General features: G+C 39.8%; 1 protein-coding gene across 3 annotated transcripts in view; it reads left to right on the top strand.

The window, feature by feature from the left end:
• Positions 1–24599, top strand: part of snap25a (synaptosome associated protein 25a) — a 99583-nt gene that overhangs the window by 28509 nt on the left and 46475 nt on the right. For all 3 annotated transcript variants that reach the window (XM_057822312.1, XM_057822310.1, XM_057822311.1), the window contains one exon: positions 23739–23882. In XM_057822312.1, the coding sequence (XP_057678295.1) occupies positions 23811–23882 (72 nt within the window). In that variant the 5' untranslated portion in view covers positions 23739–23810. The remainder of the gene's footprint in view (positions 1–23738; positions 23883–24599) is intronic.

Below are 24599 nucleotides of genomic sequence, written 5' to 3'. Positions count from 1 at the left end.
CCAATAATTGCCTTAAAGCATCAGATCTCCGCCACACATGCCATTTATCACTTTTACTGGCCCTTTTCGAGTGCCATAAATGAAATCCCCACACTAATCAGCTAACCACACCCCAACATGTGAGTTGAAGCAATGATGTGGACAGAGGCGCGTACATACAAGCACACACACAAGCCTCAAAAGCTTTGGTTTTAGAGTTGTGTATTTGAATAATGTTCATGGTTACCTTGCTGTCACATCTCCATGGAAAGTGTGCGATTTGAATGGGCATACATGCACTTAAAATCAGAGGTGGGTAGTAACGCGTTCCATTGACTTTGTTACATTTACTTGAGTACCTATTTGAGAAAAATGTACTTCTTAGAGTTTTAATAAGCCATAGTGTTTACTTTTACTTGAGTAGATTTGTGAAGAAAAACACTACTCTTACTCTGCTATTTTGGGCTACTTTATTCATTCCTTTTTTTCTTTATGTGCTCTTTGGACGAATGATGCTTCATTTCTTCGTTTTTTTTCTCTCGGTGGAATTCAATATATTTATATTATATTTATATGTATTTTTTTTTTATTTGTTTGGCTTTATGTGGATATGTAGTAGGTCATAGTCTTTTTCTTCTTCAAAGTGTAATAATAGAAGTTCATACACACAACTTTGTGCTGACAAAAAAAAGTACCTTTGTTTGAAAAAAAAAAAAAAAGTCAAACATAATAACCAGTTACTCACAGTGTTACTCGTTACTTGAATATTCTTTTCACCAAATACTTTTTTACTAGTACTCAAGTACATTTTTTGGAAAACTAATTTTAATTTTATTTGAGTAAGATTATTTTAAGGTAACACTACTCTTACTTGAGTAAAATTTCTCTGTTTAAAATGCAGGTTGGTTGGCTGGCATCTCCCATCGTTTGCGACAAACATGGTGCAAAATTTTGGACTTTCCAGTAGGATTAACTCATGTCTGTAATGTTGTAATCCATATTTGTCATATTATTCATAAACTAAAACGTTGTAACCCAAGGTATAATATAGACCTCATTCACGTGACATCACAACATCGCCCCCTGACTTGTCCCGCCATATTGTCCGTCAGCTGATCGTGTTTACACGTTTCACTACATACATTCCCCCTATTACTGCGTGTTTTTCTGCTTGTCTAAGGAATCACTGCCTAGTAAACGAACCCAAAAACCTTCCTGACAATGGTTAACATTGTTTAATCAAAATGGTGAAGGCCTGTGTGGCAGTTGGTTGCAGTAACAGAGAAGATAAACGGAGAGACTTGAAGTTCTATCCTATACCGAGAGACCCGATGAGGAGAGCGAGATGGACTGCTACAATTAAACGACAAAAATGGGCACCAAACGATAACCACAGACTATGTAGTAGTCATTTTATATCTGGTAAGATGCATTTAATATATATTTAGAGGTTTTTGGGCTGACAAATAACTACAATTAGGTTCATTGCGAGACTAATCACAGACAACATACAACATACAAAAGAAGCGGTCATTTTAGTAGTTACTGTGTGCCCATTGTTAAAAAGGCAAATCTCTAAAGCAGCACGGTTTGTTTATCTCGGTCCATGATGCGTTCGTGCCGACAGCCGTCACACAGCGGGGAAAACATCAATAGTCGTGATGCCAACACAATTGCAGACATCATCAGAGAATACGAAGCTTGTCGCCACGGTCGCGCAGCAAGAAGGTGAGCGCAACAACAGGTGTTGTGCCGAAAAATAGCCGCCCCGCGTGAAATGTCCCCCCTGACGGGAGCGCCCACACGGAAACGACTTTCTTGTACCATGAATATGTATTATTTTACTCTGCTTGAACTAATAAATTTGGTACTGTGAATATGTATTATTATACTCTGCTTGAACAAATAAATTTTGTACCGTGAATATGTATTATTTTACTCTGCTTGAACTAATAAATGTCATACCTGTGTGATTGTCACTGGGATATGGTCTAATAGACTAATACATTTCTGTTCAAAGATGGTTATGTGGCCCAGTCCACGATTTGTTACTAGAATACAGTACTACTATTTTGTGTCATTTATTTATTTAAAACTGATTTTACAATCGTAAATCCATTAGTGTAATGCATCCATGAAAACATTTGATGTTTTCACCTCAATATAGCGTTATAAATAAGCGCTCCCGGCAGGGGGGACATTTCACGCGGGGCGGCTATTTTTCGGCACACACCAGCCCGTACGGTGGCCGAAAGGTGTCAGACGAAATGCAAAGTCCAAACACTTTGCAAATAGAAAAAGCACGAACCCCAATTGCAAACGCTTTGCAAAAGAAAAAAACAACAAATGCAAACTGCCACAACACGATCCCCAATTCCTAAAGTGCGATCGCAAATTGGCAAAAGCACGAACCCCAATTGCCACAACACGACACAGCACGACCGCAAAAGGCTCGCAAGACAATTGCAAAGACGATGACCCAGAAGTTAAAAAAATAAATAAATAAATAGTAAATAAGACGACACTTTGCTATATGTGCTTTGTGACCATCTCTACGGGCCTCCGTAAAGCCCCCCCCCCTTAAAGTCCTTAATTTCGAGTGAGGACGTCACGCATAGCTTTTTCTTAGCTTAGCTCCCCGCAGCTAATGGAGCGTACCAACTCTCTCAATAACAGAGGGGCGTCCTAACAACTAGCACGAACAGAGCACAAAAAAATTCGGGTCCATTTTGCGGTAAATTGGGGGGCTTGAGATATTAATTTCGAGTGGTCACGTCCCTCTAAGCCCCTCATTTACTGCAAAATGTTTCCGAATCGGTGCCATTCGTTTGTGCTACTTGTTAGGACACCCCTCTGTTATTGAGAGAGTTGGTATGCTTCATTAAAATAACAGCGGGAGAGAGTTGGTATGCTCCATTAACATAACATAACAGAGGGGTGTCCTAACAAGTAGCACAAACAAGTGGCACAAATTCGGAACCATTTTGCAGTAAATGAGGGGCTTAGAGGGACGTCATCACTCGAAATTAATATCTCAACCCCCCCAATTTACCGCAAAATGGACCCGAATTTTTTTGTGCTCTCGTCATGTTAGTTGTTAGGACACCCCTCTGTTATTGAGAGAGTTGGTACGCTCCATTAGCTGTGGGAGCTAAGCTAAGAAAAAGCTACGAGTTACGGTAAAACTTCAAGTCTCTCCTTCCATCTTCTCTGTTAGTGCAACCAACAGCCACACACGCCTTCACCATTTTGATTATTAATGTTAAGGAGCAGAAAAACATGCCGTAAATAGGAGAAATGTACGTAGCCGTAACAGGTTAACACTATGTTTTGACGGACAAGTAGGCGGTACCATTCAGGAGAGCGGAGCTGTGACGTCACGTGGGTAGGGTCTATACAGTGATCCCTCGCTACTTCGTGCTTCAAACTTTGCGTCCTCAGTCCATCGCAGGTTTTTGTTTTCAATTAAAACATAAATAAATAGATACAGATGAGCTGTCCCGAGCCGATCGCGTAGTCTCATTCTCCCTCCCTCTCCCTGCTCATTGTTGGTCAGGCAGTGCACTGGAGTTGCTTCTTAAAGTTAACGATGATTGACAGACATTTGGGTTTGATTTTGCCAGAGACGCGAACCTCAAAGCGCCGCATGCATAACTCATCGTTTAATTTGTTAAACAGTTGCTATGGCAACTCATTGTGTGTAAGGGAGCAGCTTGAGCAGATTTGAGTGGACTCACTCAATGCTAAATCTGAATAAATACATTGAACACACAAAAATGTATTTTCTTTTTTGTGGGGGGGTTGGAGGGGTGGCAGGGGTGCTACTTCCCAATTTTTCACTTATCATGGCGGGTTCGCCAAAGTACTGTAAAATGTGGAAATATAATCATTGTACACCATTTATAATAAAGAGATCCGTGCAGGTACATACATAATTACAATATATATTTATTTTCTTTCACTACATTTAGACATTCAGATTTGTCTTGGTTGCCCTATGTTTGTATTGTGTCTATTGGCCTATTTGTGGCCCCTGAATAGTTCAAACCTTGCATGTAGCATCGCCCATTCTTTAAGTACTTTATGTGCATGTTTGTGACTTTTGATTGAGTCTCCATACCGACGACGCACAGAAAGCCTGTTACTACGCCATTAATGACTATGGATTTTTTTGTAGTAGACGTTAATGTAATGAAAGTCTAGTTGTACTTGTTTAATCGATCGTGTTGATGTTTTTTCAGTACAGAACAACAGTCCTCACTCTTAAGAAACAAATAATTAAAAAAACAGCTCACTGTCTATCATGTATTCATAGAATAGCATGTTGTAAGACGGGCCCTCATAAACTGTCCGAAAAAAAATCGAGAATTTAGCTGCAACACTGATCACAATGACATATTGGGCAGCTTAGGAAGAGAGTGTACTGATGACTGATGTTAATTTGTGGATATGGAAATTAAAATAAAGACATATAGTATCTGTGGCATTGGAAGTGCGGTGCTGAGGGTGCTGCAGCAACCCCTGATGTTGGGGGGGAAGTGTTTTGGTAGATTTTTTTCCATCCATCTATCCATCCTACAGATGCTTTAGCAGGGAAGTCCAGACTTCCCTCTCCCCAGCCACTTTTGGAACGGAAAAGTAAACTGTTGACAGAGGTGGCGTTAACATGACACACACAAAAAAAAAAAAAAAAAAAAAAAAAAAAAAAAGATTTTTTTCTGTACTAAAGAAGCAACATTTTCTAAAATTCAAGTCGAGGTCAAACATGAAGATGATTGTCCTTTGTTGTCTTCATATAAGTAAGACATGTTTGTTTTTTGTTGTTGCTGTTTAGCTGCTGCCGTGCAGAACACTGTTGGATATTCGTATGCAATTTAATGTAATGTTGTGAAAAGGAGGTGTTAAACTGAGGCTTATTGGCTCTTTTCGTTTCCAAATGTGTTTGTGTGTCATTGCGCCCTTTAATTGCAAGGATTTGCCTTATAATACACTGGGGCTTTTATTTTCAATACAAAAACTCCAACACATACTGTAGTTGAAATAGAACGCTAGTAGTAGAAGTGGTAGTAGCATAGTAGTAGTACATAAACTATCCTGCATGCGTGTGCACTGCCTTTGTGCACGCCTTGTATGGAGAAAACGCATGAGCAAGACAAATTTGGACCGAAATGGCTGTTTTTGGATGGGAGAAAAACTAAAAAGGATTCTCAGCACCCCCTGCTGTGAGTGACTTCCAGAGCCCCTGTATAGTACAGTATGGATTATAAAGTGGATCAAAATTAAAGAATAGTAAAAAAAAAACAAAAAAACGTTGCGCTAATAAAAAACTATCATTGCATCTAATTTTTATTATAGTGCAGTGGTAGAGTAGTTTTCCCCCAACCCAAAAAGTTGTGTGTTCGATTTGCATGTCCTGGTGACCATGTGGAAGTGTCCTTGAGCAAGTTAATGTTGCTCTTGGTGCTGCGTCATCCGTAGGTGAATGATGAAATAGTGTCAAAACACCTTTGAGTACCTTCAACGTACTTATAGAAAAAGTGTTATACTGTAGAAGTGTAGGCCATTTACCATCTTTGTGCGTTTACAGGATGCTATCTGCACATAATTGGATATTATATTCTGAAGAAAGGCGGAGCTTCACCTGTCTCCTTGTCTGTGGCTCCTCTGTGCTCAGCCACCCTGTGACTTGTTCTTGCGGGACATATGCTTCTGGTGTGTTGTGTGGTTTGAGATTTGTTTGTTGAAAAGAAACATTTGTTAAAGGCAAGGCAAGGCAAGGCAAGGCAAATTTATTTATATAGCACAATTCAACACAAGGCAATTCAAAGTGCTTTACATCACATGAAGATCATAAAAATCACATTTAAATCAATACAACGTAAAAACCAAGACAAAGGATCGCATTTCATCATAAATAGAATAAAAATAAATAAATAAAAATAAAACAAAAATATAACCAAAACTACTACTAATAATAATAATTGAAATCAGCAATGGAGATAAGTACAAGAGGAATCGAAAGCAGGTAGATTGAAATATATAGCCAGTTATGGATATGCAGTGCTAAACAAAAGCGTTTTTAGCCCTGATTTAAAAGAGCTAACAGTTTGAGCATACTTCAGACGTTCAGGTAACTTGTTCCAGAGGTGAGGAGCATAATAACTAAATGCTGCCTCACCCTGCTTGGTTCTTGTTCTCGGAATATGCAGAAGACCCGTTCCAGACGACCTTAGGGGTCTAGATGTCTCATAGGAATCTAACAAGTCAAGCATGTATTTTGGTCCAAGGCCATTAAGTGTTTTGTAGACGAGCAGTAGTATTTTATAGTCTATCCTTTGACTCCAAACCATACACTGTTTACTTCTTTGCTTTCCCCTCTGTCGACTTTCGCTGCTAAGCAAGTACGTTGCTGTGCTAGCTCGTTGTTAACAGAATACAGTGGGGAGAACAAGTATTTGATACACAGTCAATGGGAAAACCCATTGGCAGTGTATCAAATACTTGTTCTCCCCACTGTATATCTTGGAGGCTTGCAAAACACTAGTTCCTTGAGTAATTAGTACAGAGTAGTAAAAAATTACAAGTGCTGGTGTGCTAATTTGCTGCGTGTTTTAACATGACTATTGTCAACATCATATGCAAAGAATTTTGGTTAAATTATCCATAACTGTCGCAAGCTGATAAAGCATAGAGGTAAATATACTGATTTCGTGACAGTACATTGGAAATGTGGTTCAAGCAACAATATATATTTTTAACTCACTATATAGGAAAAATCATAAAAAATGTGAATAAACAACAACTTTATTCAATAATAAAACTAAATAAGCAGTAAATTTAAAGGCCAAATATTCACCGATAAACTCTATAGCACAATACTTGAACAGCTGAAAAAGTAATTGTGTAACTTAGCCAACAAATTAAACTAGTCAAAGTGTAAACCGGATAGAATGACATGCAGTTCTTAAAAGATAAATGTTAGTACAACTTATAATAATTTGATATTAAAAAAACCCTCTTAATGTTTTTGTTTTAATAAGAATATTAAAATTTTAAATCAGCAACAACATCAAAATAATCTAGTAGCTTCCCATTGTTGTTGACGTCGCAGGGCGGTGATGTAACATGGCCACGCAGCCGTACTTCACAGTGTCACTCTTTAACTATTTAAGGTATTGATGTAAATACACCACAAGGTGTCAATTGTGAGTTTTAAAATGATAAGAGATCAAGCCAATGAGTGCATTTTTCCCTCGACTGACACCGTAGTTTCCTGTTTAGAGCGGGTCCATTGTGACTTACGTTCATTTGAGTGTTGTCTTCACAACAAACAAGAATAATAATAATGGCTCCCAGCATCATAGTTTGTATATTGTGACTAAATATTGCTATCCAGACTACCATAATTTCCCGAATATAAGGCGCACCCGTGTATAACGCGCACCCCAAATTTACTTGTAAAATCTAGGGAAAATTATTGTACCCGTATGTAACGCGCACCCTAATTTTAGCACCACTAAGTAGAATAATACAAGAAAACAGAGCTCGTGTACAGATACAGATACGTCATTTTACTGACTGGTGAAACACAGCACAAGCATAGCACATTGGTAGTTCAAAACATTACCGTAAACTGACCATATCTACGGCAATAATATGATCTGATAACTTCTTGAATTTACCAGAATCCAGGAGAAAACAAAACAGATGTGACTTTTCTTTTAAAGGCTGCTGTATAACTTGCTCGTTTCATCATGATGAATAAATGTTTCCTCCATGGATTGATACGGTAAAATGAAAGTGAGAACGTCAGTTCGAAATCCGAGAGAGCTCATCGCTCTCAACACGACAGTAACAATAGGAACTATTGTTATTTGGGTTTGAGTTTCCCGAGGGACAGATATAGTTGACGGATACAGGAAGTCTGTGTTGTTACGTTTGTTATGGTCCGAGTTGAGGAGCTGCAATAAACGTTGACTCAAATGAGTTCAAGAAACTAAATTCTGTGCTTTATGAAGAGTGAAAAAAACAGAATTTAACACAGACGAAATCATTCGGCCGATCAGAGTGAAGTATTACCGAAACAAAATGGTGACGTCACGTACCGTAATGGTCAGCAACGGATCGCCACATACGTTTCTTCAACACAACATAGCCGTGTCAATTAAAAAAAAAAAAATCAGTTTTTATGTATATATACATTATATATATATATATATATATATATTTATACATATATATTTCTTTCTCCATCCATGTACCCGTTTTTAATGTGCACCATGATTTTACAAGTTGATTTGGGGGGAAAAAGGTGCGCGTTATATTCGGGAAATGACGGTATTTGCTGAGCTAAACCAGTTGCTAAAATGTTTAATAGTAGTTTGACCAATGTCTGAGTAAGTTTGATGTGTATTTTGCATATCTATTTTGATTGTGAATTTGTGAATGCCAGTTCTCTTTGCATTGTTGTTTAACAGAATAGGGCTTCATTAATACAGATTGAATCATTTTTCTTTTTGTGAACATTTTTTTTTTTCTATTTATTTTCACTATATGATACTGTACTCATGTTTTTTGTGAAGGAGTTGCCGAAGCTTATGCCAATAAATGGCGCGGTCCAAGCTACGAATCTGAACGCCTGTGTCCACTCACCTTTCTCTGCCTCTTAGATCTCAATGTGCAAAATGATACGAATAGCCAGCAACCAAACTAAGTTTTATACATTTATTTGTTTTCCGTGTCACTTATTCACCGGGAAGCAACCGGTAGGTTGGTCAACAACCTGGACATCTGCTTTTACGTGACAAAAATAAGGTAAGACGTCATTAGACGCCATTATGATTCTCGTTACATGCAAACTTTTCCGTGTGTTGTGATGCACGGCCCCGGACTACCAGCAAAAATAATCAAACTGCTGTGTTTCACTGTACACCCTAATCATATTACACGATAGCTCTGGATGCTAACTATCTCCATAATAAAATTGGAATAAGTTGGATCACACAATAGTTTACCGTGAAGATCTGCAAACAGTTTTTGACATCAAACACTCTCCTGCTCTCGTCACTAGAGCAGAAGAGTGCTGTCACTAGCGAACTTGAAACATTAACGCTACTCGTTTCATCCCGTTTTTCCTGATCATTTTGCTTTTGCTGTCCTTCTCATTAATGTTCCACTCGGGTTCAAATTGGAAGGGCAGAACCGATGACATGTTAATGTAGTTAAAGAGACAGTGTGGGATTAATTTAAAACTCGCCATTGACACAGTGTGGTGTCATGGCGAGTTGAAGCAATGGCGACCTAATTTTAAAAATAGTTTTACAAATTTTATTCAAACGAAAACATAAAGAGGGGTTTCAATATCAAATTATAACTTGGAACAACATTTATCTTTTAAGAACTACATTTCTTTCTATCCGCCGTACATTTTTAAAGAACACCCAACCTTTAGAATGAATGAATATAAGATGAACATCTAAAAATAATATATATGACGGAAAACACTCAGGTGACTTGAAGTTCCGCTCTGAGACCCCCAATTTGGCCAACTTTCAGAGTTGTCCGACATGCATGTGTGATACATCATTGGAAAGCCTAAAATCCAATTTTTCTGGGGGAAGAAAATTTTTGAACAGGAGGGCATTTTTTTTAAACAGCAAAACCCTATCTGGAGGTGAGAGAATGCAAGAGCAGAATTACAGACGCCATGACTTTAACGAGATAATATCGCGTACTTACCTTGTTTCGATCCAAAAACTCCATGTACCATTTATCACTGAGTGTAAAGGCACAGCTGTGAATGGCCACAGCCAGATTTTGGAGGGATTTTATGGGTGAAACATGGTAATATAACAAGGGTCGCGATGCAGAAATCGCAGACATCAAGGAGTGGTCAAGATTTTCTTTTTCACCTTCTAAACATTTTTTTTAAAATTTTTTTATTTTTCTTTGTTCGGATCGATTATTTGTCATCTAACATATCAGAGAAAATGCGACAGTAACAAAAAAAATACAATTAAGAGTCATGAGGTAAATACAGTATCTGTGACTTTTTTACAGACGCAATTTTTTCATTGTGACATAATTTGTTTAAAAGTTTATAATATGTGAGTGAATAATTTTTTGAAGTGTTTTTTTTTTTTTAAACGAAATATGAGACATCGATTAATGCTTCTAGGCTAAAAACGACAGACATTTTGATAACAAATATAATTAATTAACTTCGTTTTATGGCTGGGTTGAAACAAAAGCGGTTGCACGACGTCTGTAAACCAGGGTTTTCAGGGTAAAACGGACAAATTAACAATAGTTCGGGGGCTTAATGCGCCATAAATCTGCTATGGCAGCATATAGACATATTGTTCTATTAAACACAACAGTTGTTTTGGCTTAAAATACAGCAGTTTCTTTTAAAAAGGGGTGCAAGAGCAAAAACTGCTTTTTCAATCTTATCTGTGTTTTCCACCATATATTGCGTTAATTGTGTTGCTCTTCCGAATCTGGGGATACAAATGATAATCCTAACAATTCATTAAACCCGTTATGCTTTTCTGTATACATGCAATAATTTTGACACCTAAACAAATTCATAAATATCACAGAAATAACTCATTGTATTGCGAAAATGCAAAATGGCTCCCCTATCCAGGCAGCTCACAGATCCCTCTGTTGTGTTGCAACAACTTGATTAGGCTCATTCCTTTTGGCACTAATGATAAAAAGAGCTTGAGTGAAAAAGAAAGATTAGACACTAAGATTCATTTGCATTGCTTTTCATGGAAAAGGCATGTTGAGCAATTGGAGAACCATCCAACCATTGATATTAAAAAACGTAATCAGAATTTTCACAAAACAGAATCATAAAAAAACTCATTTAAAACAAATAAACAATTAGGGAATGTTGGCTTTGAGAGTTTTGAGAAAAAATATTACTTTAAAAACTCCTACAAACCATTATGACCTTCTGAATGACGATACGCCAATCATTCAAATACACAGTAGTAAATCAATAGATATAGCAAGCGAAATGCAATTTAGTCCAATATGTCTTTATGCCATTATTGTTCAAATGAAAAGAAAATGACCTATATGACAAAAACATGAATGTGACTCGTTTATTTTATGTGTAATCCGAATCAACAACAAAAAAGGGTATCGTTGGATGGATTTTGCACATGTACATTACATAATAATCTGGCCTGAATGCATAAATTTACTCATAAAAGCAAGGCAATGCACAGTAAACAGTCGTAACAAGGGAGCATAAGCCAAATTGACTGATAATCTCATTACTCTTGGATGTAAACTAATTGTTCATTTAAATACATTACAGGAAGACGCATCAATTCATCATCAGATTAAGTATAAAGGCTCCGTACACTTTAAGTATTTTTCTTCATGTCCACAGTCCTTTTGTTATTGACTGTGAAATATTGGTGCCTGTCAGACAAATAATTCAGCATCTTATCAGAGGGAATTTCTGGAAATGTTGTCCTTTGCAAGTGGGTGTTATATAAATAAAAGGCTAGCATTTAACTCAAAGGTCATCAGTTTGATCCATGTAGATCAATAATTAATGTCGCGCTGTAGTTTGCTGGCATCTTGCATGAACAAACACATTGTTGCGTGATAAACAGTACCCCTGTGACAGCATGATTCCTTTCATTGATGATGAAAGTGATGGATCAAGGGGAGCCATGTGGATTTTTCCTTCATTTGGATTGTCAGAGCTGATTATATCTGTCATACACAATGGTAACATTCAAATAGTTTTATCAACAATGTGGACGGATCAGCTTTTAAAATCAGTATGTATAAAGACGTACCTGTGTCTAAATCCTTAACTCCTCAATTCACTTCCACAGATCCTTGGAATCAGGCTGAGATAGGATGGCATGAATTTGTCTCTGAAAAACTATTTCTGTGTGCGGCTGCAGAAACTTGGTGTGATATAACGTGACATCTTAGTTTCTTTTGAATGGCGAAATAGGGTCAAACATTTCTCGCAGTAATATAGGAATCATGAGAAAGTGACATGACAGCAGCCGGCAAACAAGTCTCTCAGAGGAAACAAAACAAGTAGATTATCTAAGCAATAATTGTATGAATTTGAAAACGAAATGTCACTGAGTGAAATAGGTAAAGAGTAATGTTGCACCGATACGGCACTAAAATGGTGGTATCGATATCGGCGAGTACCAACAAATACCTGGCGCCGATACCATTTACTGGTATCACTTGAATGCAGTCTTCTTTCTCCTGACACTCACAACACTCTGTGTTGCATGATGACACGTGATCACTTTGCATGCCAAGCACCTATCACTATTGGCCTGCTCCAGACCAATAAGAGCAGGCCAATAGCCGCTCTTAACCAATGCCGGAGCAGCTTTTTCCTATGGAAGAAAAACAAACCAGGAGAAGAAATGTCGGCGGTCCGTGAATATTTCAGCATAGAAACTCTGTCGATTACAATGGCTGCATGCAAGATTTGTGGCCTGAAAGTTTCGAGAGGTGGAGTTAAATCGGCCGTCGTAACCCGGGGACTACCTGTATAGTGTTTTTATTCTTCCTTCAATTAATATAAACATCTTTGATGTGAAAGATGTCATAGAATGTACAATGAAATAACGTACATAACATGAAAAGTAACGTCAGTAACTAATTACTCTTACAATGAGGTAACTGAGTTACTAACTCAATTACTTTTTGGGAGAAGTCATTTGTAACTTTAACTAATTACATTTTAAAAGTAAGATTAACATCACTTTTTGGAACTATCCCAACAATGCTCATTAACAAAAGAAAAACAAGTCTATCTTGAAGCTTGGCTGCGGCAGCATCATGCATTGGGGTGGTTTTCCTTTATCTGCAACTTGCAGAAATTAGGAACAGTTCCTAATACCAGCTGGTAGTAGCAAAGAAACCTTAGGGCTTCCTCTGGATAGCAAAATAACTTTATATGTCAGGAAAAAAAGATTTGTTTTAATAAGGGGCACTTTAAAGGGTTGCCGGTGTGTGCAGACTACCATTCAACATGAGTGTGCAGATGATTGGTTAATTCAGAATACATATTAACATTAACCGAAGGCATTGGCTACATTTAGGTGCCTGCTGAATTTCTCAGCCATGTTCCTTATGTCAATGACTAAGCAACGCGCCTTAAAGGCATATATACAATATTGGATTTGTTGTGACTTTTGGCTTGTCACAATAAAAAGCAACTTACTAATATCACTTTATACTAAACTCGATGTTATTTATACACCACAAAGAACAACCATACCTGCTAAACAGATACAATTCTAACATAAGGCAATGTAATATAATTTACAAGCAAAACAAAGCTACACAGTATAATAAATAAATGGGTAAATAAATTGATTATTGAACAAATAAATAAACAACCCCTTCAGCCTCTTACATGTTCCAATTAATAGTCTAGCAGTGTGTTTGAAACTGTCGGCCTCACAGTTGTCATGAGACCCAAGTCAGTAGGGAACATAAAAGGGCCCCGAGACCAAACACCATTTTATTTTTATTGAAGTTAAGAAATTCAAGGCTATCCTAGCTATAATGTCTTCAAGACATAATAAAAGAGGTTGCAAGGGAAAGGCATATTTCTTCCTAAGTGGCACATAAATCTGACTGTCATCAGCACAACAATGGAAGGAAATGCTGTGCCTTCACACATTGGACCCTAGGGGCAACCAATACAAAGAGAAAAGCAGCAGCCCCCCCAAAAAAAAAAAAAAATTAAATCCTTATAGAGCCCCAAAAGACAGTGAAGCAGGATTCATAATTATAAAACCTCAAGCATACGGTCCTGTCTGCCACATAGAAACCAAACTGATCCAAAGCATTAAAAACATTGTGCGAGTATTCTCAATTGAACCACAGCTCAGGTTTTTGTAGTTTTGAATTGCACCAGAGACTACTATGGATTGTCAGGAAGAGAAAACAAGGGCTAATCTCCTATTGTTCGCAAAGGTTAAGGCAGAGAGGACACAGAGCTTGTCAAAGTTTTCACAGAACTGACGTAAAGTGAGAGGGTTAAAAGTTCTTCGAGTATAGGGACGGCAGTTTCAACTGGGGGGTAGTGGCGCGTCACCTCATCCCATCCTTGAAGACCAGTTGATGGGAGCGCGGATGGCCTGGGGGACCACCCTGGATCCCGGGGGGATGATGGCGGCCCCCTTGCTGGGGTGCTGGAGTAGGGATGCGCTGCGCGGGCTTGCCACCCCCTCCAATTGGCTGGGGAAGGGCCGCAGCCCTGGGGCGGCTCCCGCCAGTGTTTCCACCTGTCTGCAGGACTATCACATGTCTGATGGGATTCACGCATGACTAGGTGCAATTAGACACACTCAAGTAGTAGAAATTGGTGTCAGGATTAGCGATCAGGTAGCATGGAATAGGATGCCAGCGTAGTCACACTCACAAGGGATTCACACAAATACTGGGTTCTACACCTCACATGGCTGATTTGTGTACACTCTACCCCTTCCAATCACTTATCTTTCTGACTACCCGCCCCTCTTCTTTTTTCCTTGGTCACATGGTGTCAACTGGAAATACAACTGGCTAACAATAGCACCAACATCTTCATAGTTGTTGTAGGCGTTCAAAGTATTTCTTGTTGTTGTTTGGACTTCTTCTGTCTCTCCTTCTTTTCTTCTTTTGCCCCATAACTCCTTCCTGTTCACTGCTTTTTACTAATAAACGAGGCATGTTGAATGATCACAATGGGAGTATGTCATTCTCTACATCTACATGGATTACGTCAGCTTGCATCGTAGCGCTGTTTGGGTCTTGTCACTCATGTGAGAGGTGCTGCGCCTCTCCCTCTTTCTACTCCCCAGAGTTTAGGATGTGTCTCAAGCTAGACTTCATTCCACTTTTCTTGTTTGGAAACACAATAAGATCTGTTATCTTGGCAAGAGAGAATATGCAGTGTTGCTTTAGCCTTCTGTGCTGAGTGATCATCACACACTAAATGTAACTCATGGCATTAGCGTAGCACTCACTTTCGCATTAGCAATAGCTTCAGAATGGTGAGCGTCCTCTTAAAACACTGGACAGTCTAAAGCAGAGCCACTTGACTTTTCTGATCAGTAAGTTTAGAGGATGTTAAACGCTGGGACAATTTTTTTTTAAATAGATTTTGTGGTTTTTAGGTAGGGTTGACTGAAAGTAATGTACTGATTTTCCTGCTGAGTGTGTATTGTCATCACAAAGTTGGCGTCCTTGTAGACGCTACAACATGTGCTCATCTGTATATGTTCATTCAAAATTGTTTTGCAAGGGAACGCGTTGCTCTGTTCTATTTCTGGACTAAAACTTTTGAATTTTACAGACGAAAACATTATGAGTAACTGTCGACTAAAAGAAGACGAAATTTGTATGAGATTCCATCGACTAAAACTAGACGGGTATGAAAACATTTTGAAATGATTAAAATATGACTAAGACTTTATAAAAGGTATTGTCGTCCAAAAGACTAAGACAAAAAATAAAAGGTCTGCCAAAAACAAACCTGCTTTGACACAAGAAGACCATCACAAAGGACAATGTCTTACATATGTCCAAGTTCATGTGTTGGACAAGTTTACCAGTTGAAAGGAATTGATAAGGCTAGAAAGTCCTTCACCAATGGCCTCTCAGGACAGCACAAACGGATGTTAAAATCCCCTACAAGAATGACACAAGATTAAAGCCTGAGTTATGCTTCTGTGTTGGGGTGACGGCGTAGCGACGATGTAGACCCTACGGCGTCAATGAGCATTTGATAGTTCTGCCACAAGGGAACGCATTGCTCTGTAATTCACCGCCAAGCCACTAGAGGGGTGTGGCATTGTGTTTGTACGGTTTTGTCTTGTGGACTTCCTCTTGTTTTCTTCCGGTTACACAACAATGCCAACGGAGATGGAACGCTCGCATGTGGGTCTTCAGCTCATCAACATTGAACAACAAATGTTGATCGTACAAATGTTGAGGAGGTGGTCTGTCCGACTGTTGATACCGCACAGAGACTGGCAGTCACATTACGAATTCTAATGTCGGGTGGAGGCCAGCAAGCAAGGTTCTTCCATTTTTTTTTATGCATTCGCTGACCTCCAGGACCGTATTTTCAGCAACCTCCTTCCACGGCAGCCTTTATAATGTCTTGACGAGACATTGTAGAGGTTGTCGTACTTGCGGACCTCTTCGATGATACTCTCGTCGGCTTGGTCCATTTTTTGCATGTAGCACAATAATGTTTGGAAATTGCGGTGATTTTACGCTGAACCGGAAACAACAGTCTGAGCGGACCAATCACAGTCTATTTTCATCACGTCAACGCGTGGTGATGTGATGCCCAGTCAGGATTTTGTGGAGGTACACGTTAGGCTACGGCGGAAGGTCGTAAATCGGGTCTGCCTTGACGGCATAGGTCTGCCGCAGAAGCATAACTCAGCCTTAAGTCGACATAATTTTTGCGAGAAGCTCACAAAAGTCATTCAAAAAGTCAACATATGACTGCACAGAGATCTGGATCAGCGTGATAAACCTCAAATAAACCACACACACAGTGCACTGTTTACATTTAGCATCCTCTGTTATTATGTTTTTATACAATGCAGAGCTTTAAGGCTTGAATTGATTACATAGATATACTATACAAGTAAATGAATTGTGTTAAGAGCGTCACAGTACAAATAAAATTTGACAATCAAGAAAGCCACAAACAAAAACAGATCATTTAAATGAAAAGATCAATATTGATCTTTTCATTTAAAACAACTGCAATATTTGCATTATCTTTTTAAAAAACAAAAACAGATAAACAGAAGTTCCAGAGCCAGAAAAGAAAATGCTGAGGAAGGCAAGAGTGCAAAATGTGACGTTTGTAATTGCGCCATAAAGTAAAAGGTCAGTGTGGCCTGTTAAAATTAATTGCTCGAATTTGGTTACATAAAGCAGGAGGGAGGTGATAATCCGTCTCCCCTCGGCAAGAAGCCCCGAAGTCTGCTGTAAATCGCCCTTGATTTAGATGCCAAGCACTGCGATTCTCTGTCCACTTTTGAGGTTTATGTAAGCCAACATGGCTGCTGTTGGCGAGCGATGCAGCAGTGCGAAGGAAAGGCGGGAGGGAGAGAAAGAAATTAGGGCAGGAGAGAGCTGAAATAACATTCTAAATAGTTTTACATTAAATGTATACACAATCCACAGGTTTTTTTAATTCATCCGTGATTTAGAGCAGAGTTGGATAAATCCCCATGAAATGTGACTCAAACGCAATGCTGATGGATGGATTCTGTGCTGTGGGAGGTTTTAATGAGTCACACCCTGGTATGTTGTGATATTGCTCTGGCTGTGAATGCGAATTTAAATGTGGCTGTGAGATGGAAACATTTCTGGATTCACGATGGAGTAGTAGTGCTAAAATAACATTGGACGGTTTCAAACCTTGCATGTACTGCATGACTTCTCTTAAGAACAAGTTCAAAATGAACTACAACCACCCAGCTCCCTCTACTGGCTAACTCGCAACCATCCATCCAGCTATCTATCATCTGCTGCTTAATTCGGGGTCCGGTTGCGGGGGCAGCAGCTAAAGCAGGGAAGCCCAGACTCCCCTTTCCACAGCCACTTCAACCAGCTCTTCCAGCGGGATCCCAAGGCGTTCCCAGGCAAGCCGAGAGACATGGTCTCTCCAGCATGTCCTGGGTCATCACCGGGGCCTCCAGCCGGTGGGAAATGCCTGGAATACCTCTCTAGGGAGGCGTCCAGGAGGGATTCGAACCAGATGCCCGAGCCACCTCAACTGGCTCCTTTCAACGCGGAGGAGTAGCGGCTCAACACCGAGTCCTTCCCGGATGACCTACCTTCTCATCCTATCTCTAAGAGAGAGCCCGGACACCCTGCGGAGGAAACTCATTTTGGAGGGACGGCTTCAAGGAAATTCTGGTCCACCATCTGGCGTCTGAGGAGAGGAAAGCAGTGCACCATTAACACTGTGCATAGTGAAGATGGGGTACTGCTGACCTTGACTCGGAATGTCGTGAGTCGGTGGGGAGAATACTTCTAAGACCTCCTTAATTCCGCCGACACGCCTTCCTTTGAGGAAGCAGAGTCTGGGGACTCCAAGCTGGGCTCTCCTATCTCTGGGGTCGAAGTCAATGAGGTGGTTGGAAAGCTCCACAGTGACAAGGCCCCGTGGGTCGATAAGATCCGCCCGGAGTTCCTAAAGGCTTCGGATGTTGTGGGGTTGTTGTGGTTGACACGCCTCTACAACATCGCGTGGACATCGGGGACAGTGCCTCTGGATTGGCAGACCAGGGTGGTGGTCCCCCTTTTTAAGAAGTGGGACCGGAGGGTGCGTACCAATTATAGAAGGATCACAGTCCTCAGCCTCCCCGGTAAAGTCTATTTAGGGGTGCTGGAGATGAGGGTCCGTCGGGAAGTCGAATGTCGGATTCAGGAGCAGTGTGGTTTTTGTCCTGGTCGTGGAACTGTAGACCAGCTCTACACCCTCGGCAGGATCCTCGAGGGTGCATGAGAGTTCGCTCAACCAGTCTACATCTCTTTTGTGGATTTGGAGAAGGCGTTCAATCGTGTGCCTCGGGGAGTCGTGTGGGGGCTGCTCCAGGAGTATGGGGTACTGAGCCCCTTGGTAAGGTCTGTTCGGTGTCTGTACGACCAATGTAAGAGTTTGGTCCGCATTGGCAGCAGTAATTCGATTTTGTTCCCAGTGACTGTTGGAGCCAAGGCTGCCCTTTGTCACCGATTTTGTTCATAATTTTTATGGACAGAATTTATAGGCGCAGCTGAAGTGTTGAGGGTGTCCGGCTTGGTGGCCTCAGCATTGCATCTCTGCTTTTTGCAGATGATGTGGTGCTGTTGGCTTCATTAAGCCGTGACCTCCAACTTTCACTGGAGCGATTCGCAGCCAAGTGTGAAGCGGTTGGGATGAAGAGCAACACCTCATAATCCGAGAACATGGTCCTCAGCCAGAAAAGGTGGCGTACACTCTCCGGGTTGGGGATGAGATCCTACCCCAAGTGGAGGAGTTCAAGTATTCATGTTCACGAGTGAGGGTAGGAGGGAGCGGAAGATCTTCAGGCGGATTGGGGCAGCGTCTTCAGTGATGCGGACTCTGCACCGGTCCGTAGTGTTGAAGAAGGATTTACCAGTCGATCTACTTTCCTACCCTCACCTTTGGTCACGAACTGTGGGTCGTGACCAAAAGAACAAAATCCCAGATACAACCGGCAGAAATGAGTTTCCTCCGCAGGGTGTCTGGGCTCTCCCTTAGAGATAGGATGAGAAGGTAGGTGAAAGGAGCCAGTTGAGGTAGCTCGGGCATCTGGTTCGGATGCCTCCTGGACACCTCCCTGGAGAGATGTACTGGGCATGTCCCACTGGCGGGAGGCCCCGGGGACGACCCAGGACACGCTGGAGAGACCATGTCTCTCGGCTGGCCTGGGAACGCCTTGGGATGCCGCCGGAGGAGCTGGTTGAAGTGGCTGAGGAGAGGGAAGTCTGGGCTACCCTGCTAAAGCTACTGCCCCCATGACCCGACCCCGGATTAAGCGGCAGATTATGGATGGATGGATGGATGGATGGATGGATGGATGGATGGATGGATGGATGGATGGATGGATGGATGGATGGATGGATGGATGGGAGCCAGAGATTGTTCTTGCTTGTCGATGACCAAATACTTATTTCCTGCCATAATTTCTTAATTTAAAAAAAAAAAAAAAAAAAGTTTACTTTTTACTTTGATTTCCATTAATGTATATCATGTTCAGTCCTGGTAAGGGTGTCTCTGAATGTATTGTATCTTATTCAGCAAAGCCAGCAATGACTGCAGTTCATGCTCAGCGTGGAAATTAATAAATCGCAGAGAAAATGATGGATGTAACCTGCAACACAGTATCGCAGTGGAATGGTGATTTTATTCTGATGTAATCTCGGGACGCATTGCTGCACAACATGACCAATTGCGAATCTGTAGAGTAGGTAGAGTGGATTTTCTTCTGTAAAATCTCTTTAAAGATAACATAAATCACAGCCTAAGGTCATTATATTTAAGAGCGGTTGTATTTATGGTTTAAGTGAAATTCTGCCTGTCCTTACTGCTTATATTTTGGAGGAAACTTGTCTTTGGGGGAAAAAAAAAAAGGAAACTGAAGAAAATTTCCTTCCAACTATGTTCTATATCAATTGTCCTTGTTAGAATCATTTGTGACCTGAAGTCTACCTGATTGCCAGTCAGTCACAGGGTGCATGTAGATAAACACATTTGACAAATTATACTCTTACAGGAATGTTTATATGTAAGATTTAGATTCTAGTGTCACATTGAGCAAATGCTTTCAAGTGGAGGTGCAGCCTAGTTAAGGGCTGTGTGGCTATTTTGCAAAGATGACATGTTACAATCAACAGTATCTCTACTGGTTGCCACAGAGTGACGCACTCCTTGTATCTTAAAGGCTTGAGGACACAATCGCGTCATTGGAGATTTAGCTGCTCAGTCTTTTCCGGTTTCGGTTTCCTCCCACTGGTGCTGCTCGTATTCCCGAGTTTCCAGCCCAATTTGAGCCATCATAAAGATCAATAATTTTGGTCCAAATGCCAGACATGCAAATGCATGAATATTGAGGTTCCACTGTGCAAAAAAAATAAATAAATTTAAAAAAACTCTCCATTGACTATAGTGTTAAAATAAATTAATAAAATAACATTAAATAAATAGCTGAAATATTTTAAATAAAATTGAAATAAATAGAATTTGCTAACCAACCCACAGCCACAGCTCAAGTTGCTCAACATTAGAACAAGAACTAAAAAAATATATAATAATAATAATATAATAATATATGAACAAATTGTAGGCATGCCGCACATACCACTACTATTAATTTTAATTAATTGAATAGTAATGGAGAGTAAGAGCAAAAGACAGCGCGCGTGTGTATGACTCGTATCATTATTTACACATCACACACACACCCTCTCTCAACACAGAAAGTCGCCAGAGGGAAAAAAACACCACAGGCTGTAATATGAAAATGTTATTTTGAACAGATGTTTACAATAGTGGAAGAGTTGAATAAAGTAGGCTAATGGTAGAGAAGGAACTAGTTAGCCATCTTGGGATAATACGTAACTATCCACGTTATCTGATTCCTTAACAAGCTTACGTTATAGTATTTGTTTTACCATCTCTAAACACACTATACCAGATGGAGTGAACTCTCGTAGCTGGTGGGAAACGTTCATGGAAGCGTTTTTACTTACCTTAAATTTTGTGTAAAGTGATGGTCACGTAAATGTGAAAATATGTTGGAGGTCCTGCTGTCCTTCCTCCTCTAAGCCACGGCCATCTGTTTCTTTTCGGTAGCCAAAGTACTCCCATACTAGCGACTTTTTTGAAGGGGGGAAAAAGCTCAGGTGTAGTTTCAACACCTTCAAACATTGTGTCTATTCTACAGCACAGCAACAGACACAGGACATAGCAACAACCGGTGGGGGAGGGGTGAGCACTGCCTCTCCAAGCACCTATTTGTCGCTGCATTTTTGGGACATAAAAAATAGCTATTACTGTACTACAGTATGACGGAAAATTTTTGTGGTTTTGAAACTGTGACGTTTTCATACCACAGTAAACCTTGAAATCGATAACCAGCACATACCTAGTGCACATCGTCAAATGATTTTATACATCTACGGATTTCCCAGCTTAGTTAAACTGGATGATGATTGACTGTATATGCTCTGTGACGTACCCCAGAGTGAATAGTTACATAACATTAAGAGTAAAAATAGACTTGAAGAAATATTTTTTAAGTACAGTGATCCCTCATTTTTCGCTGTTAATGGGGACAAGAACAGGCCGTGATAAGTAATAAAACTAAAAGTAGTGCAACCCCCCACCACCACCACCCCCCCAATATATATATTTTTTGTGTGTTTTTGTGTAGCATTGGAAACATACATATAAGATTTGTTTTTTCCTTTCTTCCCAAAGCATAATTTAAAAAAATACTGTATGATTATAATTTTTTTAAATAAACGGTTTTTAAGCACTTCAATGTAATAATTCTGATAAGTATTAAACATATTACTGTCCCACCGAATTATTTTTAAACAAAAATAAAGTACTGTAGTAGAAAAGTGCTTGGCTTTATTAAATGTTTCATTTGAGTCCACTCAAACTGCTCCCTTACACACAATGAGTTGCCACAGCAAATGTTTAACAAGTTAAACGATGATTGACGCATGCGGTGCTTTGAAGTCTGCGGCTCTGGCAAGATCAAACCCAAATATTTGTCAGCATTGTTAACTTTAAAAAGCAACTCCAGTGCACAGGATGATGAACAAAGAGGAGACAGAAGGAGGGAGTGAGAGTGAGACTACGCGATGGGCTCGGGACAGCTCATCTGTATTTTTTTTTTTTTTTAATTGAAAAAAATTCTGCGATGGACTGAGGGCACAAAGTTTGAAGCACTGTATTATATTTGTATTGAAAACATTCACCAGATTTGAGAAAAAAAGAAATAAAAAATAAAATAACTAGATAAAATAAGGTTCATACTACTTCACAATCATGTGAAAATGCTCTGCATTTTATAGACATGACATTGATATCCTGTTCATTTACCATGTACTTTAAAACAAATGTCAAATAACCGAAATTTTAATAATATGTTGTAAATACTGAAATCACTGGAAAATGTTCTTAGTAACATTACTACAATACCATACACATATTTTCTCACCAAGCGGAATAATTTATGAGCAATGTTTAGAACAATAAAGTATACTTTAATACCCAAGTATGCACGATGACGCATACAGTACATCTTTAAAAACCTCTTGTTCTGTGTGGTGCATGAGGTTTTACAGAGACAGTCTAATGTACATCTTTGATGGTTAGTTTGGTCAAGTCCGGTAAACACAGCTATAGGCATTATTTGACTGGAACAGTGTGTGAGTTAATGTGCAGAGTTAATTACCAAATAAGTGATCAAGTGAAACCCAAATTGTCAAGATGTTCTGTTGTCATATACTTCGATAATTTTCATGTCTTTGAAGCATAAAATCATCATTAATTTGACATTTAGAAAAGACCCTTACTTTTATTCCACTTTTCTTGATTACAACACAGATTAGATCAATGTCACTGTAGCATGGGTAGGATCACAAATTTGATGTTATGACTGTCATTCTTCCATACAACACTTTGGGGCTGAATAACAAGTGCAGCATTTGATTTTTCTCAGTGCTGTGTGGGAGGATGTGATTATGGTTAATTGTCTTAAATATTTAACCTTGTCTAATTCGGTTGCTTGCTTTCTTCCCAATGAGTCACTCTACTAAAGACGTTCATAGTTAAAGAGCGTTGTGCATGTAAAAGAGAAACAAATCAAAGACAAATTAGCGTAATGCATATCATTAACCAATTAGCAATGGTAAGTACATGTCTGTGGTGTGAATGCTCTCTGTGGTTAGTTCTTTTCTTTCTGGTTAACCTCCGTACTTCTGAGCCTGACATTGTAGTAACCAACCTTATAGACTGCATTCTCTTGATATGATTCTACTGCAACATTCCCTTCACTGTCGAATGCAGAGTTTAGCCTAGCATAACTGCAACCAAAGCCTGTTTCGGTCTGTTTTAGTTTGAGGTGCAACTTTTTTTTTGCTTGACAAACACAATTTCTCAGTCATTGGACGCAACCGCTCACAACACAACTTATTTGTCTTTCTTCCAGCTCTTCCCGGATTCCCTCTAAGATCAATTCTTCCCTGTTGGAGACCCTCTCCACCCCCCACACCCAACAGCCATGGCAGATGATGCGGACATGCGCAATGAGCTGTCAGATATGCAGCAGCGTGCTGACCAGCTTGCCGATGAGGTGAGATTGATTATGGGCATTCTTTAATACATAGTGCTCCCCTGACTCCTGTTCCAACCATAAACTGTAAAAAAAAATAACATGACATTGCGATGATGATGCAACCCAAAGTTAAATTTTCCATTTGCAGTTCGCTTTTTATTGGACAGAGTACCACCTTGAGAGTAGGGTTGCCACCTGTCCCTTGAAATAAGGAACGATCTGAAATTAGGAATTAAATGTTGCGTTCCATATTGAACTAATATGGAATAGATATGAATAGATACATTTCTATGCATTTTAGGAGTTTTGGGGATGCCCCTTTTTTTCTCTGCTTGTACAGCTTTGGGTACGAGGGGGGCATCCCATATTTCTGAAAGGTGGCAACCCTACTTGAGAGCCACCATGTTTTCTTCCCGGCATTCATGTAGCCCATTGGGGTGTTTGGGTGGTACGCGTTCTCCACCTCACTTATTGGAGGCAACCGGACGCGCAAACTGCGTAAACTTTACACTGTAAAGGTACTGAGAAATCTCGGAAATACTAAGGTTCTCTTTGGGTGTGATCAGGATGGCTCTTGAATGAGCAAATCGGAGGCATGTAAGAGGATTTGGAGATAAGTCGGAGAGGCAAGACTGAGATGGTTTGGGGCAATATACTGGTCCTTCTCAAAAAATGAGCATATTGTGATGAAGTTCGTTATTTTCTGTAATGTATTACATTACACACAACTGAAGT

The sequence above is a fragment of the Corythoichthys intestinalis genome, chromosome 19 (assembly GCF_030265065.1).
Source record: "Corythoichthys intestinalis isolate RoL2023-P3 chromosome 19, ASM3026506v1, whole genome shotgun sequence".
Taxonomy (NCBI): domain Eukaryota; kingdom Metazoa; phylum Chordata; class Actinopteri; order Syngnathiformes; family Syngnathidae; genus Corythoichthys; species Corythoichthys intestinalis.
The sequence above is the reverse complement of the archived record's forward strand: the minus strand, read 5'-3'. Positions and strand labels throughout refer to the sequence as shown.